At 42.8% G+C, this 25,691-nt stretch overlaps 1 protein-coding gene and 1 pseudogene across 10 annotated transcripts in view; one reads left to right on the top strand and one right to left on the bottom strand.

The window, feature by feature from the left end:
• UBAP2 (ubiquitin associated protein 2) overlaps nt 1-25,691 on the bottom strand; it is a 113,950-nt gene that overhangs the window by 35,462 nt on the left and 52,797 nt on the right. For 6 of the 10 annotated variants that reach the window (XM_062208060.1, XM_062208063.1, XM_062208061.1 and 3 more), the window contains 5 exons: nt 13,682-13,736; nt 11,938-12,041; nt 5,386-5,451; nt 3,422-3,477; nt 1,092-1,159 (listed from right to left, as the gene is read on the bottom strand). In XM_062208060.1, the coding sequence (XP_062064044.1) occupies nt 1,092-1,159; nt 3,422-3,477; nt 5,386-5,451; nt 11,938-12,041; nt 13,682-13,736 (349 nt within the window). The remainder of the gene's footprint in view (nt 1-1,091; nt 1,160-3,421; nt 3,478-5,385; nt 5,452-11,937; nt 12,042-13,681; nt 13,737-25,691) is intronic. The other 4 variants (XM_062208062.1, XM_062208064.1, XM_062208066.1 and 1 more) reach the window with 4 other exon arrangements.
• On the top strand, nt 14,785-24,048 carry LOC133771855 (interleukin-1 receptor-associated kinase 1-binding protein 1-like; annotated as a pseudogene).

Raw genomic sequence — 25,691 nt, 5'->3', positions numbered from 1 at the left:
GCAATTTTTAAAAATGACAACTTTATATTAGTGAGAAAAAGATCTAAATAAATACAATATAATATACTACATTACTCTGTGGGGAGAAATAGGTTTAAGTGAAAGGAGAACTATTGGCCAGCGCTGTGGCTTAACAGGCTAATCCTCCGCCTTGCGGTGCCGGCACACCGGGTTCTAGTCCCAGTTGGGGCACGGGATTCTATCCCGGTTGCCCCTCTTCCAGGCCAGCTCTCTGCTATGGCCCAGGAAGGCAATGGAGGATGGCCCAAGTGCTTGGGCCCTGCACCTGCATGGGAGACCGGGAGAAGCACCTGGCTCCTGGCTTCGGATCAGCGCGATGCGCAGGCCACAGCGGCCACTGGAGGGTCAGCCAACGGCAAAAAGGAAGACCTTTCTCTCTGTCTCTCTCTCTCATTGTCTAACTCTGCCTGTCAAAAAAAAAAGTTAATTTTTTTAAGATTTATTTATTTATTTGAAAGAGTTACACAGAGAGAGAAAGAGAAGCAGAGAGAGAGAGAGAGAGAGAGACAGAGAGAGAGAGGTCTTCCATCCGCTGGTTCACTCCCCCAAATGGCTGCAATGGCCAGAGCTGTGTCAATTCAAAGCAAGGAGCCAGGACCTTCCTCCAGGTCTCTCAAGCACTGCAGGGGCCCAAGGACTTGGGCCATCTTCCACTGTTTTCCCAAGCCATAGCAGAAAGCTGGATCGGAAGTAGACCAGTTGGGATTTGAACCAGCGCCCATATGGGATGCAAGCACTGCAGGCTTGCGGCCCTACCTGCTATGCCACAGCACCGGCCCCAAGAGTTAAATCTTTTAAATGCTTACGCATTTCATTTTTGTAAACATAACCTCTACCACAACTGAAAAATCAATATAAGACCTGTTAGTTTAATTTCTGTGGATACAACCACTAAGGAAAGTTGTGACTGAAGCTCTGTAAGCTCATCAGGTGAGGGTAATTATAGGTTACACTTATAAGAAATGGGACAAAAACGACAACAACAAAAAAGTTCTAGAATTGAAGATATTTATCCTAAGCAAAAAATTTCAATCAGGGCTTGAAAAACAAAGATGGTGGAAACTGTTTACCTTTGCCCAGGTGTGGCCTGATTCTCTCCTGGAACAGATGAGGAAGTGAACACCTTTGTTTCAGAAAGCTGCAAGAAAGGTAGAAAAAAAAAAGTTAATGTTACTCTATATAAAACCCCAAGTAACTTGGAATTCCTGACAATTTCTAGTCATCATTTTCATTCAGTTCATTAAAACGAATAAATATACAAGCAAATGTGACATACAACTTTCTTCAGGTGAAGGACATTTTAGATTGATAAGCCTACAAGAATGACTTCTCAGGGAAGTGATGACAATTAGAAGCAATGCCATAAAATGAAGTCAGATCAAGGTTCAAGTCTCAGTCTCACTCCTCTGTCATTACACAAAATAATAGCAAAACAACAAAACAAACAAACAAAAGCATAAATGTTACCAAAATGACAAAAGGGAACTGAGAAGTTTGAAATGGTCAAATAGACATTTTCTTCTTAAAAAGACAATAACTTTTGCATTTCATTAATCAATACTGAAATTTCTTTTCTGGGGCCCATATTGGGGTACATCAAGTTGAGCCTTCATTTGTAAAACCAGCATCTCATACTGGTTTCGAGTTGTGGCTGTTCTACTTCCAATCCAACTCCCAGCTAGTGCAGCAGGGGAGAGCCCAAGTGGCTGGGCCTCTGCCACCCACTTGGGCGAGTGGGAGACCTGAATAGAGTTCCAGGTACATGGCTTCAGACTGGCATAGGCCTAGCTTGTTGCAACCATTCGGGGAGTGAATCAGCAGAAGGAAAATGTCTCTCTGAAGCTCTCCCTTTCAAATAAATAAACCTACTTTAAAAAGTAAAGGGCAAGGGGAGACAACAGTTATTGCTCTAAAGTCTAGAAGAAATCTAGGATTAGCATTTTAGATTATTCTCCTGCCAATCACCATAATCTCAGAAAATTTTAAAATTTTTATTAATACTCAATAAAAGGAGATATCCTATAATTCCTTATACTTTTTTCAGAAAATACATATTCTAAAAGAATATTAGTATCTGTGAGTATGCACATGTGTATTGCATTTACCAGGTTTTAATGGGAAGATGAAAGAAAAAGTCTGATGAAGGCAGGACAGCTATGACAATACTCATTACATAAATGAAATCCAGCAGGCTCAGTATGGAAAGATGGCTTGTCCAAAGTCAGGACACTTAAATTTGGTGGCCGGCATTATGTCAAAGCAGGTTGAGCCCCTACCTGTGACACTGGCATCCCATATGGGTGCTGGTTTGAGACCCAGCTGCTCTACTTCCTATTCAGCAACCTGCTAATGCTCCTGGGAAAGCAGTGGAGAATTTCCCAAGTGGTTGGGCCTCTGCACACAACATGGAGACCTGGAAAAAGCTTCAGGCTTCAGCCTGGCCGAGCCCCAGCCATTGTAGCCATTTGGAGACTGAACCAGCAGATGGAAGATCTCTCTCTCTCTGCCTCTCCACTCTCTATTTAACTCTGCCCTTTAAATAATAAAAAATTTTAAAAAATAATTTGAATATAAGTCTTTTATATTCTGATCCCCTGATTTTCTAACCTGTCTGCTGACCTTGACAGACATGTAGATATAAAGCCTTATACCAAGAACCGTTCCCTTTCTGGGACCCAAACAAAATCGCAGCACTTTTTTTTTTTTTTTGACAGGCAGAGTGGACAGTGAGAGAGAGACAGAGAGAAAGGTCTTCCTTTTGCCATTGGTTCACCCTCCAATGGCCGTCGCGGTAGGCGTGCTGCGGCCGACGCACTGCGCTGATCCAATGGCAGGAGCCAGGTGCTTCTCCTGGTCTCCCATGGGGTGCAGGGCCCAAGCACTTGGGCCATCCTCCACTGCACTCCCTGGCCACAGCAGAGAGCTGGCCTGGAAGAGGGGCAACCGGGACAGGATCGGTGCCCCGACCGGGACTAGAACCCGGTGTGCCGGCGCCGCAAGGCGGAGGATTAGCCTAGTGAGCCGCGGTGCCGGCCACAGCACATATTCTAACACAAGATACTTAAAGGTAGTGTGGGAACGGCTTTCTGGCACTATAGTGAAGACACACCTAAGACACCCACATCCCACATCTGAATGCCTAGGAACAGTCTTGTCTCTGCCTCCATTCCAATTTCCTTGCTAATGCACATGCTTTGGAGGCAGCAGGTGACAGTCCAAGTATTTGGATCCTGACATCTATAAGGGAGACCTGAATTGAATTCCTGGCTACCTGCTTGTCTGGCCCAGCCCAGCCAGCTCTTGGGAAAAACTGAGTAATAAACCAGACTCACAAATAAAGGATTTTTTTAAAAAATCATTTTATGAAAGGGATGCATCTGATCCAAGGCCAGACACTTACATCTTCGTTCCAGTCTTCTGTTGTCCATTCCTCCACAGAATTCTTCCAGGCCCCTGCTGGGAAATGACAACAATTAAAGTTCATAGCACAAAGTCAAATACTGTCTTCCTCCAAATGATTCTGAATCTATGTTATGCCAGAAAAAGTATCATGTATCTCATTAATAATTTAGCTAACAACTCAACAAATATGAAATTCTTAATGAATTCTCCATATATTCAGTAATATTTTCCAATGCAACTCGGTCAGAAATACCTACACAACATAAGTGTCTCAAATTGATTTTCTTTCAAAGGACATCATAGTCAAGCAATTCTGCCATGAATAATAAAGTACAGACACATCATAAAAATACTCTTTTGATGATATATACCATTAAAACAAGACCCTATTTCAGGCAGACTATGGAATTACCAAATTTAGAGAAGGATTCTTAAAAGAGTAGCTTTACAAGATGGTTTCCTCAAAGGTTCTCAACATTTAACATTACTCCTGCTCCCATCAAGACTGCCATTCTGAGTCTCAAAAAGCAGGTATATAGGATGGGTTCTAACACTTCTTAAACAAAAATCATCCACAAAATATTTAAGTGCCTAAGAAGAAAATTACTGGTAACGAAATACGCTAACATATGCTTTGTAGATCTTGTGTATGATCAGGCCCCTTAGTTTAAAGCTCACATGAAGTCACAAACCCAAATGGTTTTAAAGGGAAATACATCAAAATATTAACCACAACCATCTAGAGAAATTGGGATACTGAATGGTTTTTATCTCATCATTGGAAGAAAACAGGCAATAAAAGCAAACTCCATTTCTTTCTTCAAAAAGTTTGTATTGGAGGCTGGTGTTGCAGCAAGTGGGTTCTAGTCCCAGCTGTCCATTTCAGATCCAGCTCCCTGCTTATATGCCTGTGAAGGCAGCAGAAGATAGCCCAATTACTTTGGGGCACTGTCACCCATGTAGGAGACCTGGAAGAAGTTACTGGTTCATGCCTTTGGCCTGGATCAGCCCCCCTGGCCGTTGTGGCCAACTGGGAAGTGCACCAGTGGATGGAAGATCACTCTCTCTAACCCACTTCCTCTTTCTGCAACTCTTTCAAATGAATAAATAGTTTAAAAACAAAAACTGTATGGAGAGGGGAAAGAGAGATGAAAAGGTGGCAAGTGACAAGGTCTCGCTTCCTGGATATCACCTTAATAACATCATCAACTTCTTCAAAATTAAATAATGGGGGCAGGTGTTCGGACTAGCAACAATGAAGACTGCTTTCCATTGAGTTTGCCTAGGTTCAATTTTCAGCTCAGAACCCAGACTTCACTTTCCTGCCTATGCCAATCCTGGGAAGCAATGATGACAACTAAAGTAATTGGGGTCCTACTACCCATGTGCGAGACCTGAATTGAGTTCGGCCTCCTGGTTCTGGCTTTGCACACTTTTGTCAATTGTCAGCATTTATTAAGTGACTCAGCATATTAGAGCACACTCTCTCGAAAGAAACGAAGAAAAAATGAAAGAGCAAAAGAAAAAAGTCAATAATCAGAAGCTAAAAATTTTTATGAAAAGGTTATATTACAAATATCTGATGTTATTTTTTTAAAGGATTTATTTATTTTGGAAGTCAGAATTACAAAGCGAGACTTTCCACCCAGTGGATCATTCCATAAACAGCCACAGCTGCCAGGTGGAAGCCAGGAGCCAACAGTTTCATCTGGATCTCCCACGTGGGTACAGGAGCCCAAACACTTGAGTCATCTTACACTGCTTTTCCTAAGCCATCAGCAGGGAGCTGGATAGGAAGCAAAGCAGCCTGAACATGTACTGGTGGCCAAATGAGATGCCAGGATCAGAGGCAGCAGCTTTACCGGCTACATCGTGATGTTGGCCCCCGGATGAATTTTTACATATAAAAAATGAAAAGACATTTTAAACATATTGTTAGATTTTAAAATAAAACATTCATACCTTTGAGTTTGTAAGAACCTTTGTTTGGCAGATCCTGAGCTACGCTGTGATCATTTGATGCCAGTTCTGTAGATCAATGTAAAATGCAAGGTTTTATCATACAACAATGAAAGTATTCCTCAGAAGAGAAACTGGCCAGCAATTAGCAGGGAGTGGGGATACAACCTTTACACAACCCTATTACAGTATGTTGTTATAATTGCTCTATTTTATTTTTGTTTTGTTTTGTTTTTTGTTTTTTTTGACAGGCAGAGTGGACAGTGAGAGAGAGAGAGAGACAGAAAGGTTTTCCTTTTTGCTGTTGGTTCACCCTCCAATGGCCGCTGCGGCTGGCGCATCGTGCTGATCCGAAGCCAGGAGCCAGGTGCTTCTCCTGGTCTCCCATGGGGTGCAGGGCCCAAGCACTTGGGCCATCCTCCACTGCATTCCCGGGCCATAGCAGAGAGCTGGCCTGGAAGAGGGGCAGCCGGGATAGAATCTGGCGCCCCGACCGGGACTAGAACCCGGTGTGCCGGCACCACAAGGCGGAGGATTAGCCTGTTGAGCCACGGCGCCGGCCTTATTATTGGTTATTAATGTTCATCATTTACTGTGCCTAATTTATAAGTCAACCCTTATCATATGTATGCATGTATGTATAGGGAAAAACACAGTATATCTGCAGTTTGGAACTACCTACAGTTGCAGGCATCCCCACCAGGGTTGCAGAACGTACCCCCTGTGGAGGGTGGGAACTACTGTACTTGCTGAGGTACTGCAAGGGCAGAGAATCTTACTGCGGTCCTTACTGTCACAGGCCACTGTGACTCAGGCACTGAATCGTGCCCGATGGTTCCTGAACACAGTTCTATCAACCACACTCACTATCATTCCCATGTTTACTAAGCTCCTTAACTATTTTTATTATAGCAAATTTCTAGCAGTTTGACTAATTTAGTTACGTTGTTTACTAGATTCAACAGTCAGCTTTCTGAGCTTGTAAGGGTGCATGCTGGGCTCAGACCTCTGTCTTTATAGCAAGACAATAACACTGCAGAGAAACAGCCACAGTCCATCAGCTAATGAAACCCTTCACTGTATTTTCCAACAAACTCATCTTGCTTATCTAAATGGGTACTGGCAAGAATTTGTTACTATAAGTGAGAATTAAGGAGGGATAGGCGATAGGAGATAAAGGGAAGAGAATATAAACGAAAAACAGCTAATAAGAGTTTAATTCAACATTCTGTTCTCTTACTTGATGTATAAACATTACTTACATATTTTTGCTTGGATGTGTTTTCATTCTACTTTCTTAAAAAACCTATGTTTGGGATTGTCACATTATATGGTAACCGTATGCTTTCCATCAGAAATGGCTAAGAATTCCAGTTATTTGGCCATCCTCATTAGCACATGGCATTAAAACTTTTCTTTTATAGCCACTTTAATAGATGAATGGTAGATAACTAAATGTGGTTTTCATTTGTATTTCTCTGGTTACTAAAGATGAGAAGTATATTTGTGTAGGCTTATGTGCCCTCTATACCATCTTCTTTCATGAACCATCTGTTCTATTCCTTTCCTCATTTTTAGTGAACATTTTATTTTGAAGCTACCCCTCACCCAGAGTCCCAACGATGACATTTCCAGTAATTATAGAACACTAAAACCCAGGAAACTGATATGTTTATAATGCTGTTATATGGTTCCATTTTTTTAAAATCATAGTTTAAAAAAAAACAGAATATTTAAAATTTACCACTCAGCAGTACTAAGTACACACACAATTTTGTGCTACCATTACAATTACCCATTTGCAGAACTTTCCCATTTTACTACTCAGTTTTTACAAACGTTCTGAGGGGTTGTTTTTCTTACTGCTAAGTTTTGAGACTTCTTTATATATTCTATCTACAAATACTCTGTCAAGTATGGGTTTTACAAATATTTTCTCCTACAGTATGGCTTGCCTTTTCATTATTTGCTTCAAAAGAGCAGAATTTTTATAAAGTATACTTTGTCAAATTTTCTTTTGTGACTCATGCTTTAGGGAACATAAATAAGAAATTTATGCCTAAGCTAAAGTCAACAGAACTTGCCAATATGTTTTCTTTGTGAAGTGGACTTCTAGGTTTCACATGTAGATTTATTACCCACTTGGAGTTACTCTTTTGAGTACATTACTATATATACATTTAATTGCTTCATAACCTTTATCAAAATCAATCAGCTTCATGGGCTTGTGTTTATTGCTAAACTACAGTTCATCCTTAACTATTTGATGGAGACTGGTTCCAGGACCCTAAGAGATACCAAAACCTGTGGATGCTAACACCCCTCATATCAAATGGTACAGTATTCATATATAACCTATGTACATCTTCCCGTATACTTTAAACCAACTCCAGAGCATACAGAACAGTGTTAACAACTGTTATACTGCATTGTTTAGGGAATCATGAGAAGAGGGTGAAAAGCAGGCTGTATAGATGCATTCTTTCCCAAATATTTTCCTTTCTTTTTTTTTTTAATTTATTTTTAGGTTTTTACAGATTCAAAAGTCCAAATACAATTCTAAGGGATTTTCCCTCCCTCCCTCCCTTTCTTTTCTTTCTCTCATTTGCTCTCTCTCTCTCCCCTTTCTTCTTTTCTCCTTCTTAACCCCAAATACTTTCCATGGGCAGTCAGTTAATTAGAATGCAAAATTGATATCTTGATCCTATTTATTTTTATTTGAAAAGCAGAGAGACAGACTAATGGACAGAGAGAGAGAGAGAGAGAGAGAGATCTCCCGTTCCCTGGTTCATCCCCGAAAAAATCCACAACCAAAGCTATGCAAGGCTGAAGACAGGAGCCATGAACTCAATTCACATCACTCATGTTGGTGGCAGAGACCCAACTACTTCAGGCAACACTTATTGCCACCCAAGAGGAACAGGAAGCTGGAATTGGGATTGGAGCCAGGACTCAAATCTAGGCACTCTGATATGTCAGTGTCCCAAAGATGTCTTAACCACTAGGCCAAATGCCTACTCTGATATCTCAATTTTAATGGTAGTTAAAATCCTACATACATTTGTTAGAATGTATCCACTTATGCCCATAAAAGGGGGTGAATTTTATTAATCAATTATTTCAATATACTCCATTTCTTAAAGCCATCAGTTGACATGGAATAGACTACCATGGATTAATATAATAAAGTACTAAGAATAATTCAGTAAAGCTTAAACTTCAGAACAACAATAAAATCATATATCTCTCCGTCATATCTTCTTTAATAACAATACTGCTTTATACTTTTCTAGGTAGAAGACCATGAAATTTATTTATCATTAGTTATTCCTATGCATGATGTTTACGAAGCTACTATCATTTTTTCCATTTTTTGATCATTGGTAGTTTATAGAAATATAACTATTCATGAAACATATATCTAGCAAGCATCTTTTAAAAATCTCCTTTATCACACAAATGACTGGGTTTTTAGTCTGTTTCTAACCCTGATGAAGTCTGTATTTTCCTTATTGCACTGGTTAGGACCTACAGTACAATGGTGAACAATAACAGTGGCAATAAGCACCTTGATTTGTTCTAGAGGAAAAAGATTTACTATTTCATCAATGACTATAATATTAGCTATAAATTTTACAGATAACCTTCATCTGCTCAAGAAAAGGTTTCTATATTTCTAAGTGCCAGGGTTTAACAAGCAAACAAAATAAAAAGAAAGGATATTAAATGGTACCAAAATGCTTTTCCTTGATAAAATGATTATGTAAGTTTTCTCCTTAACTTCACTAAAAGGGTGAATAAGACATTTTTAATAAATATACAAAACATGAAATTCAGCCTTTCAAAATAGAAAAATGAATAAATTTTGGTATGACTATTTACAATTTGTGCAGTCATCACAACCATCTAACCCAAGAATATCTCTATCTCCAAGAATAAACACTATACCCATTAGCTGGCATTCCTCATTTACCCCAAGAGATTCCAGCACTAGGCAATCAACAATCTATTTTCTGTTTCTAGGGATTTGCCTAAACTGAACAGTTAAATAAACAGAATTACAAAATACAAAATGTGTTCTTTTCTGACTGCCTTCTTAACCCTGCATTTTTTAAATTTTTTATTTATTTATTTTTTTGACAGGCAGAGTGGACAGTGAGAGAGAGAGAGACAGAGAGAAAGGTCTTCCTTTGCCGTTGGTTCACCTTCCAATGGCCACTGCGGCCGGCGCATCTCGCTGATCCGAAGCCAGGAGCCAGGTGCTTCTCCTGGTCTACAATGTGGGTGCAGGGCCCAAGGACTTGGGCCATCCTCCACTGCCTTCCCGGGCCATAGCAGAGAGCTGGCCTGGAAGAGGGGCAGCCGGGATAGAATCCAGCGCCCCGACCGGGACTAGAACCTGGTGTGCCAGCGCCACAAGGCAGAGGATTAGCCTGTTAAGCCACCGCGCCGGCCATTTAACTCTGCATGTTTTTAAGTATTATCCATATTGTAGCATCTCTTCATTGCATTTGAGGCTCTCCAGTACTGACCAACATAAACATTTTACATTTTCCTAATCCATTCATTCACTGATGGGCATTTGGGTTACTTCTATTTTTTTTTTTTTTTTTTTCTTCTGTAAGATCAGTTAATTTGTTTACCTGAAAGGCAGAGGGACCAAAACAAAGAGATATCTTCTATCTACTGGTTACCCCTCAACTGTCTGCAACAGCCAGAGCTGGGCCAGGCCAATGCCAGGAGTCAGGAGCTCCATCTGGGTCTTCCATGTGGTAGACAGAAACTCAAATACTTGGGCCATCATTTGCTGCCTCCCCATTGCATCAGAAGGAAGCTACATTAAAAGCAGAGGTGATCCTTGATCCCACGTACTCAGATATGGGATGAAGTCATCCTAAGCAGCAGCTGAAACTACTGGGCCATGCTGTCTTATCCCCTGTATTTCTTGGTATTATAAATTACGCTATGAGCACTTTTGCACCAGGTTGTGTGTCAAGCCATCTTTGCCGTTCTCCTGAATTTATTTTTAAGAAATATCTAGTATAAATTTCATGTGATCATGATATAAACAATTTTCTGTCTTACTAGATTTTATGTTCCAATACTTAGGTTTTTAAGAGTTACAAGAATGAACTCAATCTGTCATTTTAAATTTGTTGGCAAAAAACTTATTGACATAACATATAACCTTCTAATATCACATGATTTTTCTCAACCCACTTATGCTTCTTTACCTTCCTTTGGTAAGTCTCCCAAGTAGTATATCAGTATTCCTACTTTTGATTTCTGTTGATTCTCTATTTTTCTATATTTCTAATTCACTAATTAATTGAGCTTCTAGGATGCTATTATCTATTTTTTGTCATGGCTGATGTTATATGAGTGTTGCTTTTTCATAATTTATATATTTATACATTGAGCTGTATGTTTTTATAAATATGACCTTAACAGCTTGCTTACTTTCATGAGTAAATCATCTGATTTATCAATGAATTTCAAAAATAATCCAAAAGATAGGGATGTACAATAATCAGCAATATTGCCCCAAATTTTAGTGTTCACCATGGAAATGGCTCAATACTTTCAGTAAAAATTCTTCTAAGAAAGCCTGCATATCTGACATACTGGAGTGGAGTGGGGCTTAAGTACTGACTTACACAAAGTATGGAAGGGAAAAATCACACTCCACATCATCAATGGAATTTTGATGTGAGAAATTCTAGATGTAAGAACCAACGAAGACTAGTCTCAGAGGTAGCAGAGTGGCCGATATTTCATTCATCTCCATTAGCACACATAGAGTTCCATCTTTGCATAAGAACATAAAACTCTTTTTTTAAAGATTTATTTAATTTATTTGAAGGCAGTTACAGACAGGCAGAGGCAGAGAGAGACAGAGACAGAGAGGTCTTCTATCTGCTAGTACACTCCTCAAATGGTCACGATGGCCCAAGTTGGGCTGATCTGAAGCCAGGAGCTTCTTCCAGGTCTCCGAAGCAGGTGCAGGGGCCTAAACACTTAAGCCATCTTCCACTGCTTTCCCAGGCCATAAGCAAGGAGAGCTGAATCAGAAGTAGAGAAGCCAGGACCAGCACTAGTGCCCATATGGGATGTCGGTACTGAAGGTGGTGGTTTTACCTACCACACCACAGCACCGGCCCCAGAACATAAAACTCTTGGGGCTGGTCTTGTGGCACAGGGAGTTAAGCCACCACCTGCAACACAGGTACCAGTTCGAATTCCAAATGCTCTACTCCAGACCAGTTCCCTGCTGATAGCCTGGGAAAACAGGGGAAGAAGGCCCAAGTGCTTGGGCCCCTAATACCTAAGTGGGAGACCTAGAGGAAGCTCCTGGATTCAGTCTGGCCCAACTCCAGCCATTGTGGTCATTTGGGGAGTGAACCAATGGATGGAAGCCCTCTCTCTCTGTCTCTCCCCTCTCTTTGTAACTCTGCCTTTCAAATAAACAAATCTTTTTTTAAAAAAATCAATAAAATAAAACTCTTAAGAGCTCAAATATTTAAAACCCACCTATAGCAAATCTAGAACACTTACCACTTCCCTCATTTGCACCATTCTGAGCAGCTTCCCAAATCACTAGCTTTGTTCCACACCCATCTGAAGATGTGGAATCCGAATAGTCCGCAGGATTAAAAGTCCTTAAGTTTGAAATAAAGAAAAAATAAAGGCAAATCAAGCAAGCACCAAAGCCACAAAATTGACTATATATGATCATTCCCCAAAAAAGCCCAGTTCTTCTTACAGATAGTATAAAAGACTACCCTTTCTAGTTCTCCTATTTAAGTATAGCTAATTCTTGTATCCATTGGGATACAAACAAAAGATGCTTGGGGATCTTCCGTATATCTTTTCTAATAGCCCTTTGTCCTAAAACCTGTCCTCTCCACCATAACACAAGCATGAGGACGCAGAGGCTTCAGGCACAATGAGGGCTCTAATGGAAAGTTCCATGGAAAACTGAGGCGTAAATGAACAACAGGTCTTCTATTTACACATCAGAAATCAAGTTTGGCTTTAAACTTTTTACATCTGAACTATGTACTCCTTTAAATATAGAAACATCAGTTGAAAATAAGAAAAGTCTTTGTTCAGCACCTCTTTTCTTAATCAAAATTTTAAACTGAATATCCATAAGGAATCATGATTCACATGTCTAACACAGGCTAAAATGATTACTGCCGTTAATATTTTCATTTAAAAACTAAAGAGAAAAATCATTTAAAGTCCGCGAGGTAGGCAAATGTTTAAGTGCTCCATGGGTTTTCATCTCCTCATTTTCCATAGGAAGTTTAGGGAGAAAACAGAGAAGACAAAAGAGGCACCACAGCCATAGCCACAACACCAGTGACAACAGTGACAAAGGGCTGTTGCTGGAGTCAATTCCCTTACTTCCTTGACTGTCATCTACATATGGCTTCCATAAGACTTTAACAACCCTGTGGGAGCTAATGCTTCTGAAGCAGCTGGTATTGTGGCACAACAGGCATCCCATACCTGAATGCCATATGAAGTCCCAGCTGTTCTACTTCTGATTCAGCTTCTTGCTAATGTTCTTGGGAGGGAAGCAAATGATGCGCCAGATACCTGGGCCCCTGCCACTGATGTGGGAGACCAGGATGGAGTACCAGGATTCATCCTGGCCAAGCCCTAGCTGTTGAAGCCATTTTGGGAGTAAACCAGTAGATGGAAGATCTATAATATACCCCCACCACCCATGCCTCTGCATTTGAAACAAATAAATCTGAAAAAAGATAGAGGGAAAGAGAAAGAACCCAGAAACAACAAATATGATTTTATCATAGTGTCTATTTACTATGCTCATACTTCACTACTCAAATTCAGGAAGAATAACATGAATAAGCATTCAATTTATGAAGCATTCAAAGACAATTCTGGGATTTACCAACATGGCTCCTACAGGGCAGTGGTTTTCAGCTTGGGATGACTACACACCTTCCTCCCAAGGAACATGTGGCAATGTCTATAGACATTTTGACTGTCACAACCTCAGGAGAGGTGCTGCTGGCATTTAATAGAGAAGAGACGTTGATAAATATCCTAACAATGCACTCCATTACCCCAATAAAGTATTATCCAAACTAAAGTGTCTCTAGTGCCAAGGGCTAGAAATCCTGCTCTAAAAGCCATTCTTGTACTATGTGATTTGATAATAATTTTCTGACTCATCAGGATAAATAATTGACAAGGCAGAGGAAGGAAAAATAAAGTAACAACTAGGGAAGAAATGAACTACAAAGATATGACGGCTGTGACTTACCCCATGGCTTGGGTTGAGAACCTTCCTGCCCCTCTCCCTCTACCACGTCCAAATCCTTAAAAACAAAAATTACACGATAAAATAATACTTATATCCTAAACAATTAGGGTTCTATCAACTTCTCCATCCTTTACTCATCACCAAAACATTATTATTGTTCCCAACAGCACCAACATTTCCATCCAGGGCACCCAATTTGCTGTTCCCTGCTGACACAACTACCTACCAAGATAGTGAATTCAAAAGCTATTAAAGATAGATTTCTGCTAGTGTACTGCTGATATCTGATAGCTTCCCATAGGCAGACTATGTTATAAAACCACCTATGTCTTTCTCTTTGAACATCTATTTATTTGTTTGAAATAAAGAATGACAGAGAGGGGGAGAGACAGACACACACAGGGACAGAGAGAAAGAGATATCTTCCATATGCTGGATCATTCCTGAAATGTACACAACATCCAGGTCTAGGCCAGTCCAAAGCCAGAACCAAGAACTTCATCCAGGTCTCCCACATAGGTGGCAACACTTGAGACATCATGTACTACCTTCTCACATAAATTAGCAGGAAGCTAGATCAGAAACAAAGGAGCCAGGACTCAAACTAACATTCCAATATGGGATGCCAGTATAGCAACAGGGGTCTTACCTGTTGTGCCACAATGCAGGCACCAATTGGAAACTTCTAAAATCAACTACTGGGGGTGGCAAAGTGGTAAAGTGGGCTAAATCACTGTCTGTGACGCCAGCACCCCATTTATCAGGGTGCAGGTTCAAGTCCCGCAGCTCCTTGCTAATGAGTCTAGGAAAGCAGCAGCAGATGCCCCAAGTGCATGGGTCCCTGGGAGTTCCTAGCTTCAGGCTCTGGCCTGCCCTAGCCCTGGTCCTTGTGAGAATTTGGAGAGTAAACCAGTAAATGGGAGAACTTTCTCTCTATCTATCTTTTCTCTGTCACCCAATCTTTGAAATAAATTAATTGATTTCCTAAAAATTCTAAACTGAGGATCAAAAACCTAAACTTACAAACTGAAATTATAAAACCTGTAGAGGAAAACACAGAGCAAACACCATACAATATTGGATTAGGCAATGGCTTACTGAATATGAAACCAAAGGTACAGGCAAAAAAAGGATTGACTATGAAAATTAAAAGTTTCTCTGGGGGCAGTCATTTGGCAGAGTGAAATCACCAGTTAGGATGTCCACATCCCATGCCTAGTTTGGGTCACAATGCTCCACTTCTGATTGAGTTTCCTACCAGTGCATAACTTAGGAAGGCAGCAATGATGGCCCAAGTGTCTGGGTCCCTTGTCACATGTGGGAGACCCAGACAGAGTTCTAGGATACCAGCTTCAGACTAACCCAACCCTAGCTGTTGTTGGCATTTTAAGAGTCAACCATTGGATGGAAGATCTCTGTTTATCTGTCTCCTCCTATCTCATCTCTATGCTTTTTAAATAACATGAAAATAAATTTTAAAAAAAAGGTTTGCATGTAATCGAAACATTATCAACAGGGTAAAAAGGCAACCCAAGGCCGGTGCCGTGGCTCAACAGGCTAATCCTCCGCCTTGCGGCGCCAGCACACCGGGTTCTAGTCCCGGTCAGGGCACCGATCCTGTCCCGGTTGCCCCTCTTCCAGGCCAGCTCTCTGCTGTGGCCAGGGAGTGCAGTGGAGGATGGCCCAAGTGCTTGGGTGCTGCACCCCATGGGAGACCAGGAGAAGCACCTGGCTCCTGCCATCGGAACAGCGCGGTGCGCCGGCCGCAGCGCGCTACCGCGGCGGCCATTAGAGGGTGAACCAACGGCAAAGGAAGACCTTTCTCTCTGTCTCTCTCTCTCTCTCACTGTCCACTCTGCCTGTCAAAAATAAAAAAAATTAAAAAAAAAAAAAAAGGCAACCCAAAGGATGGGAGAAAGTATTTGTAAACTACATATCTCATGAGACAGTAGCATTTAAAATATATACAGCACTACCAAAACTCAAAAACAAAAACAAACTATTGGATTCAAAAAGCAGCAAAAGGACTTGAATAAACATTTCTCTAAAGAACAAATACAAATGGCCAGCAAGCACATGAAAATATATTCAACATCACAAAGCAATAGGGAAACACATGTCAAAACTAGTAAAACATCACCTCACATCCACTACAATAGCTACTATCTTCTAAAAAATCAGAAAACAACAAGTGTTGAAGACAGAGTGCAGCTTTGCACTCTTGTGGTGGGTGCATAAAATGGCACAGAAGGCTAATCCTCTGCCTGCAGTGCCAGCATTTCATATGGGCACCAGTTCTAGTCCCGGCTGCTCCTATTCTGATCTGGCTCTCTGCTGTGGCCTGGAAGGGCAGTGGAGGATGGCCCGTGTGCTTGAGCCCCTGCACCCATGTGGGAGACTGGGAAGAAGCACCTGCCTCCTGGCTTCAGATCGGCACAGCTCCAGCCACTGCGGCCATTTGGGGAGTAAACCAACACAGGGAGGACCTTTCTGTCTCTCCCTCTCATTGTCTGTAGTTCTACCTCTCAAATAAAATCTTTTTTTAAAAAATGGTGCAAGAAAAATCTGGCATCGTGGCACAGCTGGTTAAGCCACTGCCAGCAACATCAGCTTCAGAGTGCTGGTTCAAATCCCACTTGTCCTGCTTCCAATACAGCATCCTAGAAATGCCTCTGGGAAGGCGACTGAAGATACTCTAGTGGCCATTTGAGGAGTGAACCTCGAAGTGTTCTCTCTCCCCCCATTCTGTCACTCTGCCTTTCAAATAAAATCATTAAAAAATACTCAATATGGAGCCATAAATTGGATCTAAAACAAGAAATGTCTTTCGTTACTATAAAGAACATTAGAAGGCGTTGTGAGGAAATAGTAAGTCTCCACTCGTGGAGCCTGACTCCCATATGGGCACCAGTTCGTGTCCCAGCTGCTTCTCTTCCAATCCAGCTCCCTGTTAACGGCCTGAGAAAGCAGTGGAAGACGGCACACGTGCTTGGGCTGCTGCACCCACCTGGGAGATCAAGAAGCATGAGGCTCCTGGCTTCAGATCTGCCGAGCTCCAGCCACTGCGGCCATTTGGAGAGTGAACCAGCAGATGGAAAACCTCTCTCTACTTTCCCTCTCTATTTAACTCTGCCTCTCAAATAAATAAATAAATAAATCTTTTAAAAAAACTTAGTAAGGTGAACAGCAAAACTGGAATGAGGACAGAAGATTGCATTAGGGGCTGACCCTGTGGCATAGTGGGCTAGGCTTCTGCCTATGGTGCTGGCATCCCAGATGGGCATTGGTTCATGTTCTGGCTGCTCCTTTCCCTATCTAGCTCTCTGCTATGAACTGGGAAAGCAGCAGAGAACGGCCCAAGTCCTTGGGTCCCTGCACCCGCGTGGGAAACCCGGAGGAAGCTCCTGGCTCCTGGCTTAAGATCGGCCCAGCTCTGGCCATTGTGGCCATTTGGGGATTGAACCAGCGTAAGGAAGACCTTTCTGTCTCTCCCTCTGTCTGTGGCTCTACCTCTCAAATAAATAAATAAAATCTTTTAAAATTAAAAAAATAGGGCCGGCGCTGCGGCTTAACAGGCTAATCCTCCGCCTTGCGGTGCCAGCACACCGGGTTCTAGTCCCGGTTGGGGCACCGGATTCTATCCCGGTGGCCCCTCTTCCAGGCCAGCTCTCTGCTATGGCCCGGGAAGGCAGTGGAGGATGGCCCAAGTCCTTGGGCCCTGCACCCACATGGGAGACCAGGAGAAGCACCTGGCTTCTGGCTTCAGATCAGCGAGATGCGCCGGCCGCAGCGGCCATTGGAGGGTGAACCAACGGCAAAAGGAAGACCTTTCTCTCTCTCTCTCTCTCTCTCTCACTATCCACTCTGCCTGTCAAAAATAAATAAATAAATAAAAATAAAAAATTAGGCCGGCACTGTGGCTTAACAGGCTAATCCTCCACCTTGCGGCGCCGGCACACTGGGTTCTATCCCGGTTGCCCCTCTTCCAGGCCAGCTCTCTGCTATGGCCCAGGAAGGCAGTGAAGGATGGCCCAAGTGCTTGGGCCATGCACCCACATGGGAGACCAGGAGAAGCACCTGGCTCCTGGCTTCGGATCAGCACGATGCGCCGGCCACAGCGGCCATTGGAGGGTGAACCAACGGCAAAAAGGAAGACCTTTCTCTCTCTCTCTCTATCTACTCTGCCTGTCAAAAAAAAAAAAAAAGAAAAAGAAAAAAATTAAAAAACTAATAATTCCCTTATTTTACCACTTTAATGTAGGTCTTCCTTTTTTTTTTTTTTGAGAGGTAGAGTTACAGACAGAGAGAGGTCTTCCTTCTGTTGGTTCACTCCCCAAATGGCCACAACTGCTGGAGCTGTGCCAATCCGAAGCCAGGAGGCAGGAGCCTCCTCCCAGTCTCCCATGTGGGTGCAGGGGCCCAAGGACTTGGGCCATTCTCTGCTGCTTTCCCAGGCCACAACAGAGAGCTGGATTGGAAGAGGAGCAGCTGGGACTAGAACCGGCGCCCATATGGGATGCCGGTCCCACAGGCAGAGGATTAACCTACTGCAACACGGTGCCTGCCCCTAATGTAGGTCTATTAATTTTTTTTTTTTTTTTTTGACAGGTAGAGTGGACAGTGAGAGAGAGAGAGACAGAGAGAAAGGTCTTCCTTTTGCCGTTGGTTCATCCTCCAATGGCCGCCGCGGTAGCGCGCTGCGGCCGGCGCACCACGCTGATCCGATGGCAGGAGCCAGGTGCTTCTCCTGGTCTCCCATGGGGTGCAGGGCCCAAGCACTTGGGCCATCCTCCACTGCACTCCCTGGCCACAGCAGAGAGCTGGCCTGGAAGAGGGGCAACCGGGACAGGATCGGTGTCCCGACCGGGACTAGAACCCGGTGTGCCGGCGCCGCAAGGCGGAGGATTAGCCTAGTGAGCCACGGCGCCGGCCAATTTTTTTTTTTTTTTTTAACATTTCTTTACTTGACGGCCCAGTGCTGTGGTCAGCAGGTTAAAGTCCTGGCCTGAAGTGCCGGCATCCCATATGGACGCCAGTTCTAGCCCCAGCTGCTCCTCTTGTCATCCAGCTCTCTGCTATGGCCTGGGAAAGCGGTAGAAGATGGCCCAAGTCCTTTGGCCCCTGTACTCATATGGGATACCTGGATGAAGCTCCTGGCTTCGGATCGGTGCAGCTCCGGCCGTTGTGGCCCTCTGGGGAGTAATACACCGATGGAAGACCTCTCTCTTTGTCTCTACCTCTCTCTGTAACTCTGTCTTAAAAAAAAATTTAAAAAAAAAAATTGTTTGAAAGGCAAGTTACAGACAGGGAGAAGTAGAGATAGAGAGATAAGGAAAGTCTTCCATCTGATGGTTTACTCCCCAAATGGCCACAACAGCCAAGGCTTGGCCAGACTGAAGCCAGGAGCCACGAGCTTCTTCCAGACCTCCCATGTGGAAGCAGGGGCCCAGGCACTTGGGCCATCTTCTTGGTTCCTTGGGCTAACTGGGACCAGGAGAATGTGGTCTCAAGAGGCACTGCCCGCTGGCCATAGCCCCCTGTCTTGTGCATAGACTCAGACTCCAAACTGCGACCTGCAAGGTGGCAGCACAGAGGGGTCTGCAGGACCAGACTGGGCCAAGTGGCAAGAACAGTGAGCAGCATCAAGGAGGCTGTGGCAGAAGCCAAGAAGATCGTTTACCAACACCTGGACTCTGTCAGGCAGAGTCTGCAGCAGTGAGGTCTGCAGACAGAAAATAACTGTTACAAAGGATTTTAGACGAATAGAAAATGCATATCACATGAAAGCAGAGGTCTCCATTACATTTACTGAAATTGGAAAAATGTAAAATATCTTTGACGTCCTTGTTGGAAAGTGAGATAGCTCTGTTGTCATCAGCCCACCCCACAGCTGTAAGACTCCAGGTAGTTGAGAATCTGATGGCCTGCCTATCTTGTTGCTGTGGAGAACGCCTGGCGTAAAGCTCAAGAAGTCTGTGACCTTGCTGACCAAACCCTAGGAAAAGCTTTCTGAATCAAAGAAGAACAAACAAAAGAAAGGGAAGTCCAACTAGATGATCGCCAGTCAACTTGATTCTAGTTCACTAACATAACAACAAAAAATCAAAAATCCAACATTACATGCTACTTCAAAAGTATCTGTAACTTTTGAGGCAGAGGATAAAGAGAAGAAGAAAGTATCTCTGAAATTCCAATTGAAATGTTTATATCTTTTAATTTTTATACTTTGCATGCTTTCTTTTCTCCTGAATATATACATATTTAGATAAACTTCCTCTCCAAAACACAGTCCATTCTTGAATATAGTCCCACAGAATACTTATGTTTACCTTCTATTTCCAAAAATGTACTCTTGAGAAATATTCTTGAGATTAAATATATTATGTGCACACTGTGTACTGACAATTCATACAAGAGTACATGTGAATAATAGTTCTATTACAGGAAGAGATATTCAAACATTTATTTCATAATTCTGATATATATTTTTTTGACAGGCAGAGTGGACAGTGAGAGAGAGAGACAGAGAGAAAGGTCTTCCTTTACTGTTGGTTCACCCTCAAATGGCTGCTGCGGCCAGTGCGCTGCGGCTGGCGTACCACGCTGATCAGAAGACAAGAGCCAGGTGCTTCTCCTGGTCTCCCATGTGGGTGCAGGGCCCAAGGACTTGGGCTATTCTCCACTGCACTCCCGGGCCACAGCAGACAGCTGGACTAGAAGAGGGGCAACCGGGACAGAATCCAGTGCTCTGACCGGGACTAGAACCCAGTGTGCCGGCGCCGCAGGCAGAGGAGCCATGGCGCAGGCCCATAATTCTGATATTTAAGCTAACATTTTGTCCTGTCATGGTTTCATATGAAATGAAGTTTTATGGCAGGCGCCGTGGCTTAACAGGCTAATCCTCTGCCTTGCGGCGACGGCACACCGGGTTCTAGTCCCGGTTGGGGAGCCAGATTCTATCCCGGCTGCCCCTCTTCCAGGCCAGCTCTCTGCTGTGGCCGGGAAGGCAGTGGAGGATGGCCCAAGTCCTTGGGCCCTGCACCCACATGGGAGACCAGGAGAAGCACCTGGCTCCTGGCTTCGGATCAGCGCGATGAGCCGGCCGCAGTGGCCACTGGAGGGAGGGTTAACCAACGGCAAAAAGGAAGACCTTTCTCTCTCTCTCTCTCTCTCTCACTATCCACTCTGCCTGTCAAGAAAAAATTAAAAAAAAAATCAAGTTTTATATAAAAACCACGCTTCAACAAGTTAAATTCTAAAAATTGAAAGACAAAAGACTGGGAGGAAGCACCCGGCTCCTGGCTTCGGATTGGCATAGCGGCCATTAGGGGAGTGAACCAATGGAAGGAAGTCCTTTCTCTCTGTCTCTCTCTTTCTGTCTATAAATGAAAAGGCATTTATAAATGAAAAGGCATTCTTATATTCACAATACATTCAGAAAATGAGCACCAGGAAAAAAAGTAAAATGCAGATCCCTTGCAGAATTCATCTATGACATTTGAAATTAAGAAAAACTGTATAGTAAGTCCCAAGGTTTACTTATTTTCATTTCACTTGCTTAAATGAAAGCAAAAAAATTAAATAAATATCAACTCTAGTACCAAGTAATTAAATTTTTAAAAGATTTACTTATTTATGTTAAAGAGTTACATAGATAGAGAAGGAGAGGCAGAGAGAGAGAGAGAGAGAGAGAGAGATTTTCTATCCATTGGTTCACTGGATGGCCACAACAGCCAGTGCTGGGCCAGGCCAAAGCCTGAAGTCAAGAGCCAGGAGCTTCATCTGGTTCTTCCATGTGGGTGCAGGGGCCCAAGGACTTTGGCCATTTTCTACTGCTTTCCCAGGCCATAACAGAGAGCTAGATCATTAGTGGAGCATCCAGGATTTGAACTGGTACCCATATGGGATGCCCATATGGGATCTTTTAAAAGACTGTTAAATTTTCCATTCTAACTCCCACTGCCACTGGTGCCTATCTGATTTTTTTCAGAGTCCCTTCCATTTATAATACAAGTTAAGCTTCAACCTTAATTAAAGGCTGCATTTCCCAGGGTCAGCACTGTGGCATAGCGGGTAAAGCCTCCGCCTGCAGTGCCAGCATCCCATATGGTCACCAGTTCAAGTCCCAGCTTTTCCACTTCAAGTCCAGCTCTCTGCAATGGCCTAGGAAAGCAGCAGCAAATGACCCAAGTGCTTGGGCCCCTGCACCCATGTGGAAGACCTAGAAGAAGCTCCTGGCTCCTGGCTCTGGATCGGCGCAGCTCCGGCTGTTGTGGTCATTTAGGGACTGAACCAGCGGATGGAATACTTCTCACTCTCTCTCTGCGTCTGCCTCTCTGTAAAAAAAAAAAAAAAAAAAAAAAAAAAAAGGCTACCTATCCCTAAGCGACCAATCTAAGTCCTATAGGTAGATTCTTCCTCTCAAATGGACAAAGTAAAGGGCTCAGTCATGCAGTTATGGGGGTGCTGTCATGAAGATTTGACTGTTTCTCTAACATGTTTATTATGATCAAGAGAAGCATCTAATACCCTAGAAAAGAAAACTCTCAACCTCATAGTAAAGTCTGGGTTCTTATGTATGAGGATTCTTCAAAACGTTCCGCAAAGAATGGGTGCTTAGTTCAGGGCTTTTAGATACCTCTTGAGAAACCCGTATCACTTATCAGTCGTTGAGTCTGATTTACTATTACACTCCTGATTCCAACCTCTTTTTAATGTGCAGGAATGGGAGGCAGCAGGTAAAGGGTCAAGAGTTAGTACTTGACCACTCACATAGTTGACCAAAATTGAATTCCCAGACCCTGGCAACACCACGTCCCAGCTCAAGCTGTTGCAGGCATTTGGGGAGGGAACCAGCAGATGGAAATGCTACCTCTCTCTCTCCTGTTGTCTCACTACATTTCAAATAATAAAAATAAAAGAAAAAAATAATAAAGAATAAAAAAAATTGGGAGCCAATACTGTGGCAAAAAGGTTTATGCACTGCCTGCAACTACCTACCAGTTTGAGTCTTGGCTGCTCCACCTCCTATCCAACACTCTGTTAATTAGTCTAGGAAAGTAATGGGAAGTGTTTGGACCCCAGCCAACCTGGTGGAAGACCAGGATGAAATTCCAGGCTCCCGGCTATGACATGGCCCACCTTCAGCGGACATTTGGGAAAGAACCAGCAGATGGAAGATTCTCATTTGGGAAAGAACCAGCAGATGGAAGATTCTCATTCTCTTTCTTCTCCTCTCTGTAACTCTGCCTTGCAAACAAATAAATCCTTAAAAATAGATAAATAGGGGACCACATTTAGGTATAGCGGGTTAAGCTTCCAATATGCATGCCAGTGTGAGTTTCAGCTGCTCCACTTCCAATCCAGCCCCCTGTGAATGCACCTGAGAATGCACTGAAGGATGGTCCAAGTGTTTGGGCCCCTGCAGTCACGTGGGAGACCTGGATAAAGTTCCTAGCCCCTGACTTGGGTCTGGCTCAGGCCTCACCCTGACATTTGGGGCCATTTGGGAAGTGAACAGCGGATGTAGGCTCTTTTCCCCGCTACCACATGCTCTCTCTATAACTCTTTGAAATAAATAAATCTTTAAAATAAAAGGTGCACAAAAAATAAATAAAAATAAAAGGTACACAGAAAATGTGTGCTATGAAAACCGAGGGATTTCATTTTTTTTTGGCACCAAAATAATCTTTTAATTACATTTTTTATGAACTTTTTAGGTTTCCCTGAAATCAAAGTAATTCTAGAGCCAGCACTGTGGCATAGCAGTTAAGCAGCTGCCTGCAACAATGGGATCCCATATGGGCACCAGTTCAAGTCTTGCCTGCTCCATTTCCAATCCAGCTCCCTGCTAATGTGCTTGGGAGAGTAGTGGAAGATGGCCCAAGACCTCGGGCCCCTGCATCCACATAGGACACCCGGACGAAGATCCTGACTTCATTCTGGCCCAGCCCCAGCTGTTGGGGTCATTTAGAGAGTGAATCAGCATCAATCTCTCTCTGTAGCTCCCACTCTTTCTCTGTAACTTTATCTTTCAAACAAGTAAGTCTTTAAAAAAAAAAAAAAAAGAAGAAGAAGAAGAAGAAGAAGAAAGAAATTTCAAGAGCATATTTTAACTAGAATAGCCTGGTAAAGAACAATTAGGCATATAACATTGGGCTTAATTAACTATGACTGCCTGCCAGGGAGGCAAAGGAAACTACTGGCCAATGAAGCCAGACTATTCATTTTGTTACCATCTCTTTCCTGTCCCAAAGTGTAGAAAGAAGGAGTACCTCAGCAAGTTTGCTTACCTTCTCTCTAGCTTTAGCGTGACAATGGTAAATCTGAAGTTTTCTTCACAAAAATGTGTTTCTAACTATACATAACAGTAAGCAATTTGAGCTCTGAGAAGACAGAATCATTCTTTTTTTTTATTATGTAACATGTGACAACCTATCGTAGAATAACTTGAATCTTTTAATAAGACCTTCAATTTAATCTCAGAATTAAGTCAGCATCTTTCAGAGTTAAATAAGCCAAATTCAACATTTTGTACACAAAATACAATATGACTTATTTGGTAGCTGAGTACCTTTGAATAGTCAATATTTATAAAGTTCCAGAAAGCAAAAACTATGAAAATACTGTAGACAGCACACTACAACAACTACTCTCTCCAAAGAGATTGCTGTATTCTTGGAAAAACATAACGATTCACAACATACCCCTCTAGAAACTTCACCCAAGTCACAAAATATATTTGTTTTAAGTATCACTCAAACTAATTCTTTCTCCTCAGAACACAGAGCAAACATTCTGGAAAAGTTACAGAAAAAATTATGCATACAAAGGGTAATTTAATTTAACTTAATTTCCTACAATTCATGCAACACATATTACAGGACATTTTTTGTACAATAATTGAGTTTTTTAACATATATTACCAATATGCTATTTCATAATACCTTTAAGAGAATTTTTTTCCAATTGATTTGAAAGAGGCAGAAAGAGACAAAGACAGAGTCTCCCACAGATGGATTTAGTCTAATCCTATTCACAACAACTGGAGCAGGGACAGTCTGAACTGAGAAATCCAGAACTCAAACCATGCCTCTCCTACTTATGGCACAGATACAACCACTTACACTATCACCTGCTGCCTCCCAAGGTGCACATTAGTAGCTGGGAGTCAATTCCAGGCATGCAGATATGAATCACGGGTGTCCCAAGCAGTATATTATGACCCACTTAGCCTTTTTCAAACTTAAAATAACTCCCGGATGGGCACTGTGTATCAGTTAAGATTCAGCTTTGGGGGCCTGAGCTGCGGTGCATCGGGCTAAACCCCTGGACTGAAGCCCCAGCATCCCCTATGGGTACAGGTTTAAGTCCAAGCGACTCCACGCCTGATATAGCTTCCTGTTTGGGCCCCTGCACCCACATGGGAGACCCAAAAGAAGCTCCTGGCTTCGGCCTGGCCCAGTTTCAGTCTTCACAGCTGTTTCAGGAGGGAACCAGCAGATAGAAGACTCTGTCTCTACCTCTCTTTGTAACTTGGCCTTTCAAATAAAATCTTAAAAAAAATTTTTTTATTTATTTGAAAGCAAAGTTACAGAGAGGCAGAGAGAGAGAGTCTTCCATCCGCTGGTTTACTCCTCAGATGGCCACAATGGCCAAAGATGTGCCAATCCGAAGCCAGGAGTCAGAATCTTCTTCCAGGTCTCTCAGGAGGCTGCAGAGCCCAAGCATTTGGGCCATCTTCTACTGCTTTCACAGGCCATAGCAGATAGCTTGATCGGAAATGGAGCAGCCAGGACTCAAATGGGTGCCCATTTGAGATGCCAGCACTGTAGTTGGTGCTTTTACTCACTAAGCCACAGCGCCAGCATCTTGCATAAAATAAATCTTTAAAAAAAAATGCATGGCCGGCGCCGCGGCTCACTAGTCTAATCCTCCGCCTGCAGTGCTGATACCCCGGGTTCTAGTCCCGGTTGGGGTGCCGGATTCTGTCCAGATCTCTGCTGTGGCC

The sequence above is a fragment of the Lepus europaeus genome, chromosome 12, assembly GCF_033115175.1.
Source record: "Lepus europaeus isolate LE1 chromosome 12, mLepTim1.pri, whole genome shotgun sequence".
Classification (NCBI taxonomy): domain Eukaryota; kingdom Metazoa; phylum Chordata; class Mammalia; order Lagomorpha; family Leporidae; genus Lepus; species Lepus europaeus.
The sequence above is the reverse complement of the archived record's forward strand: the minus strand, read 5'-3'. Positions and strand labels throughout refer to the sequence as shown.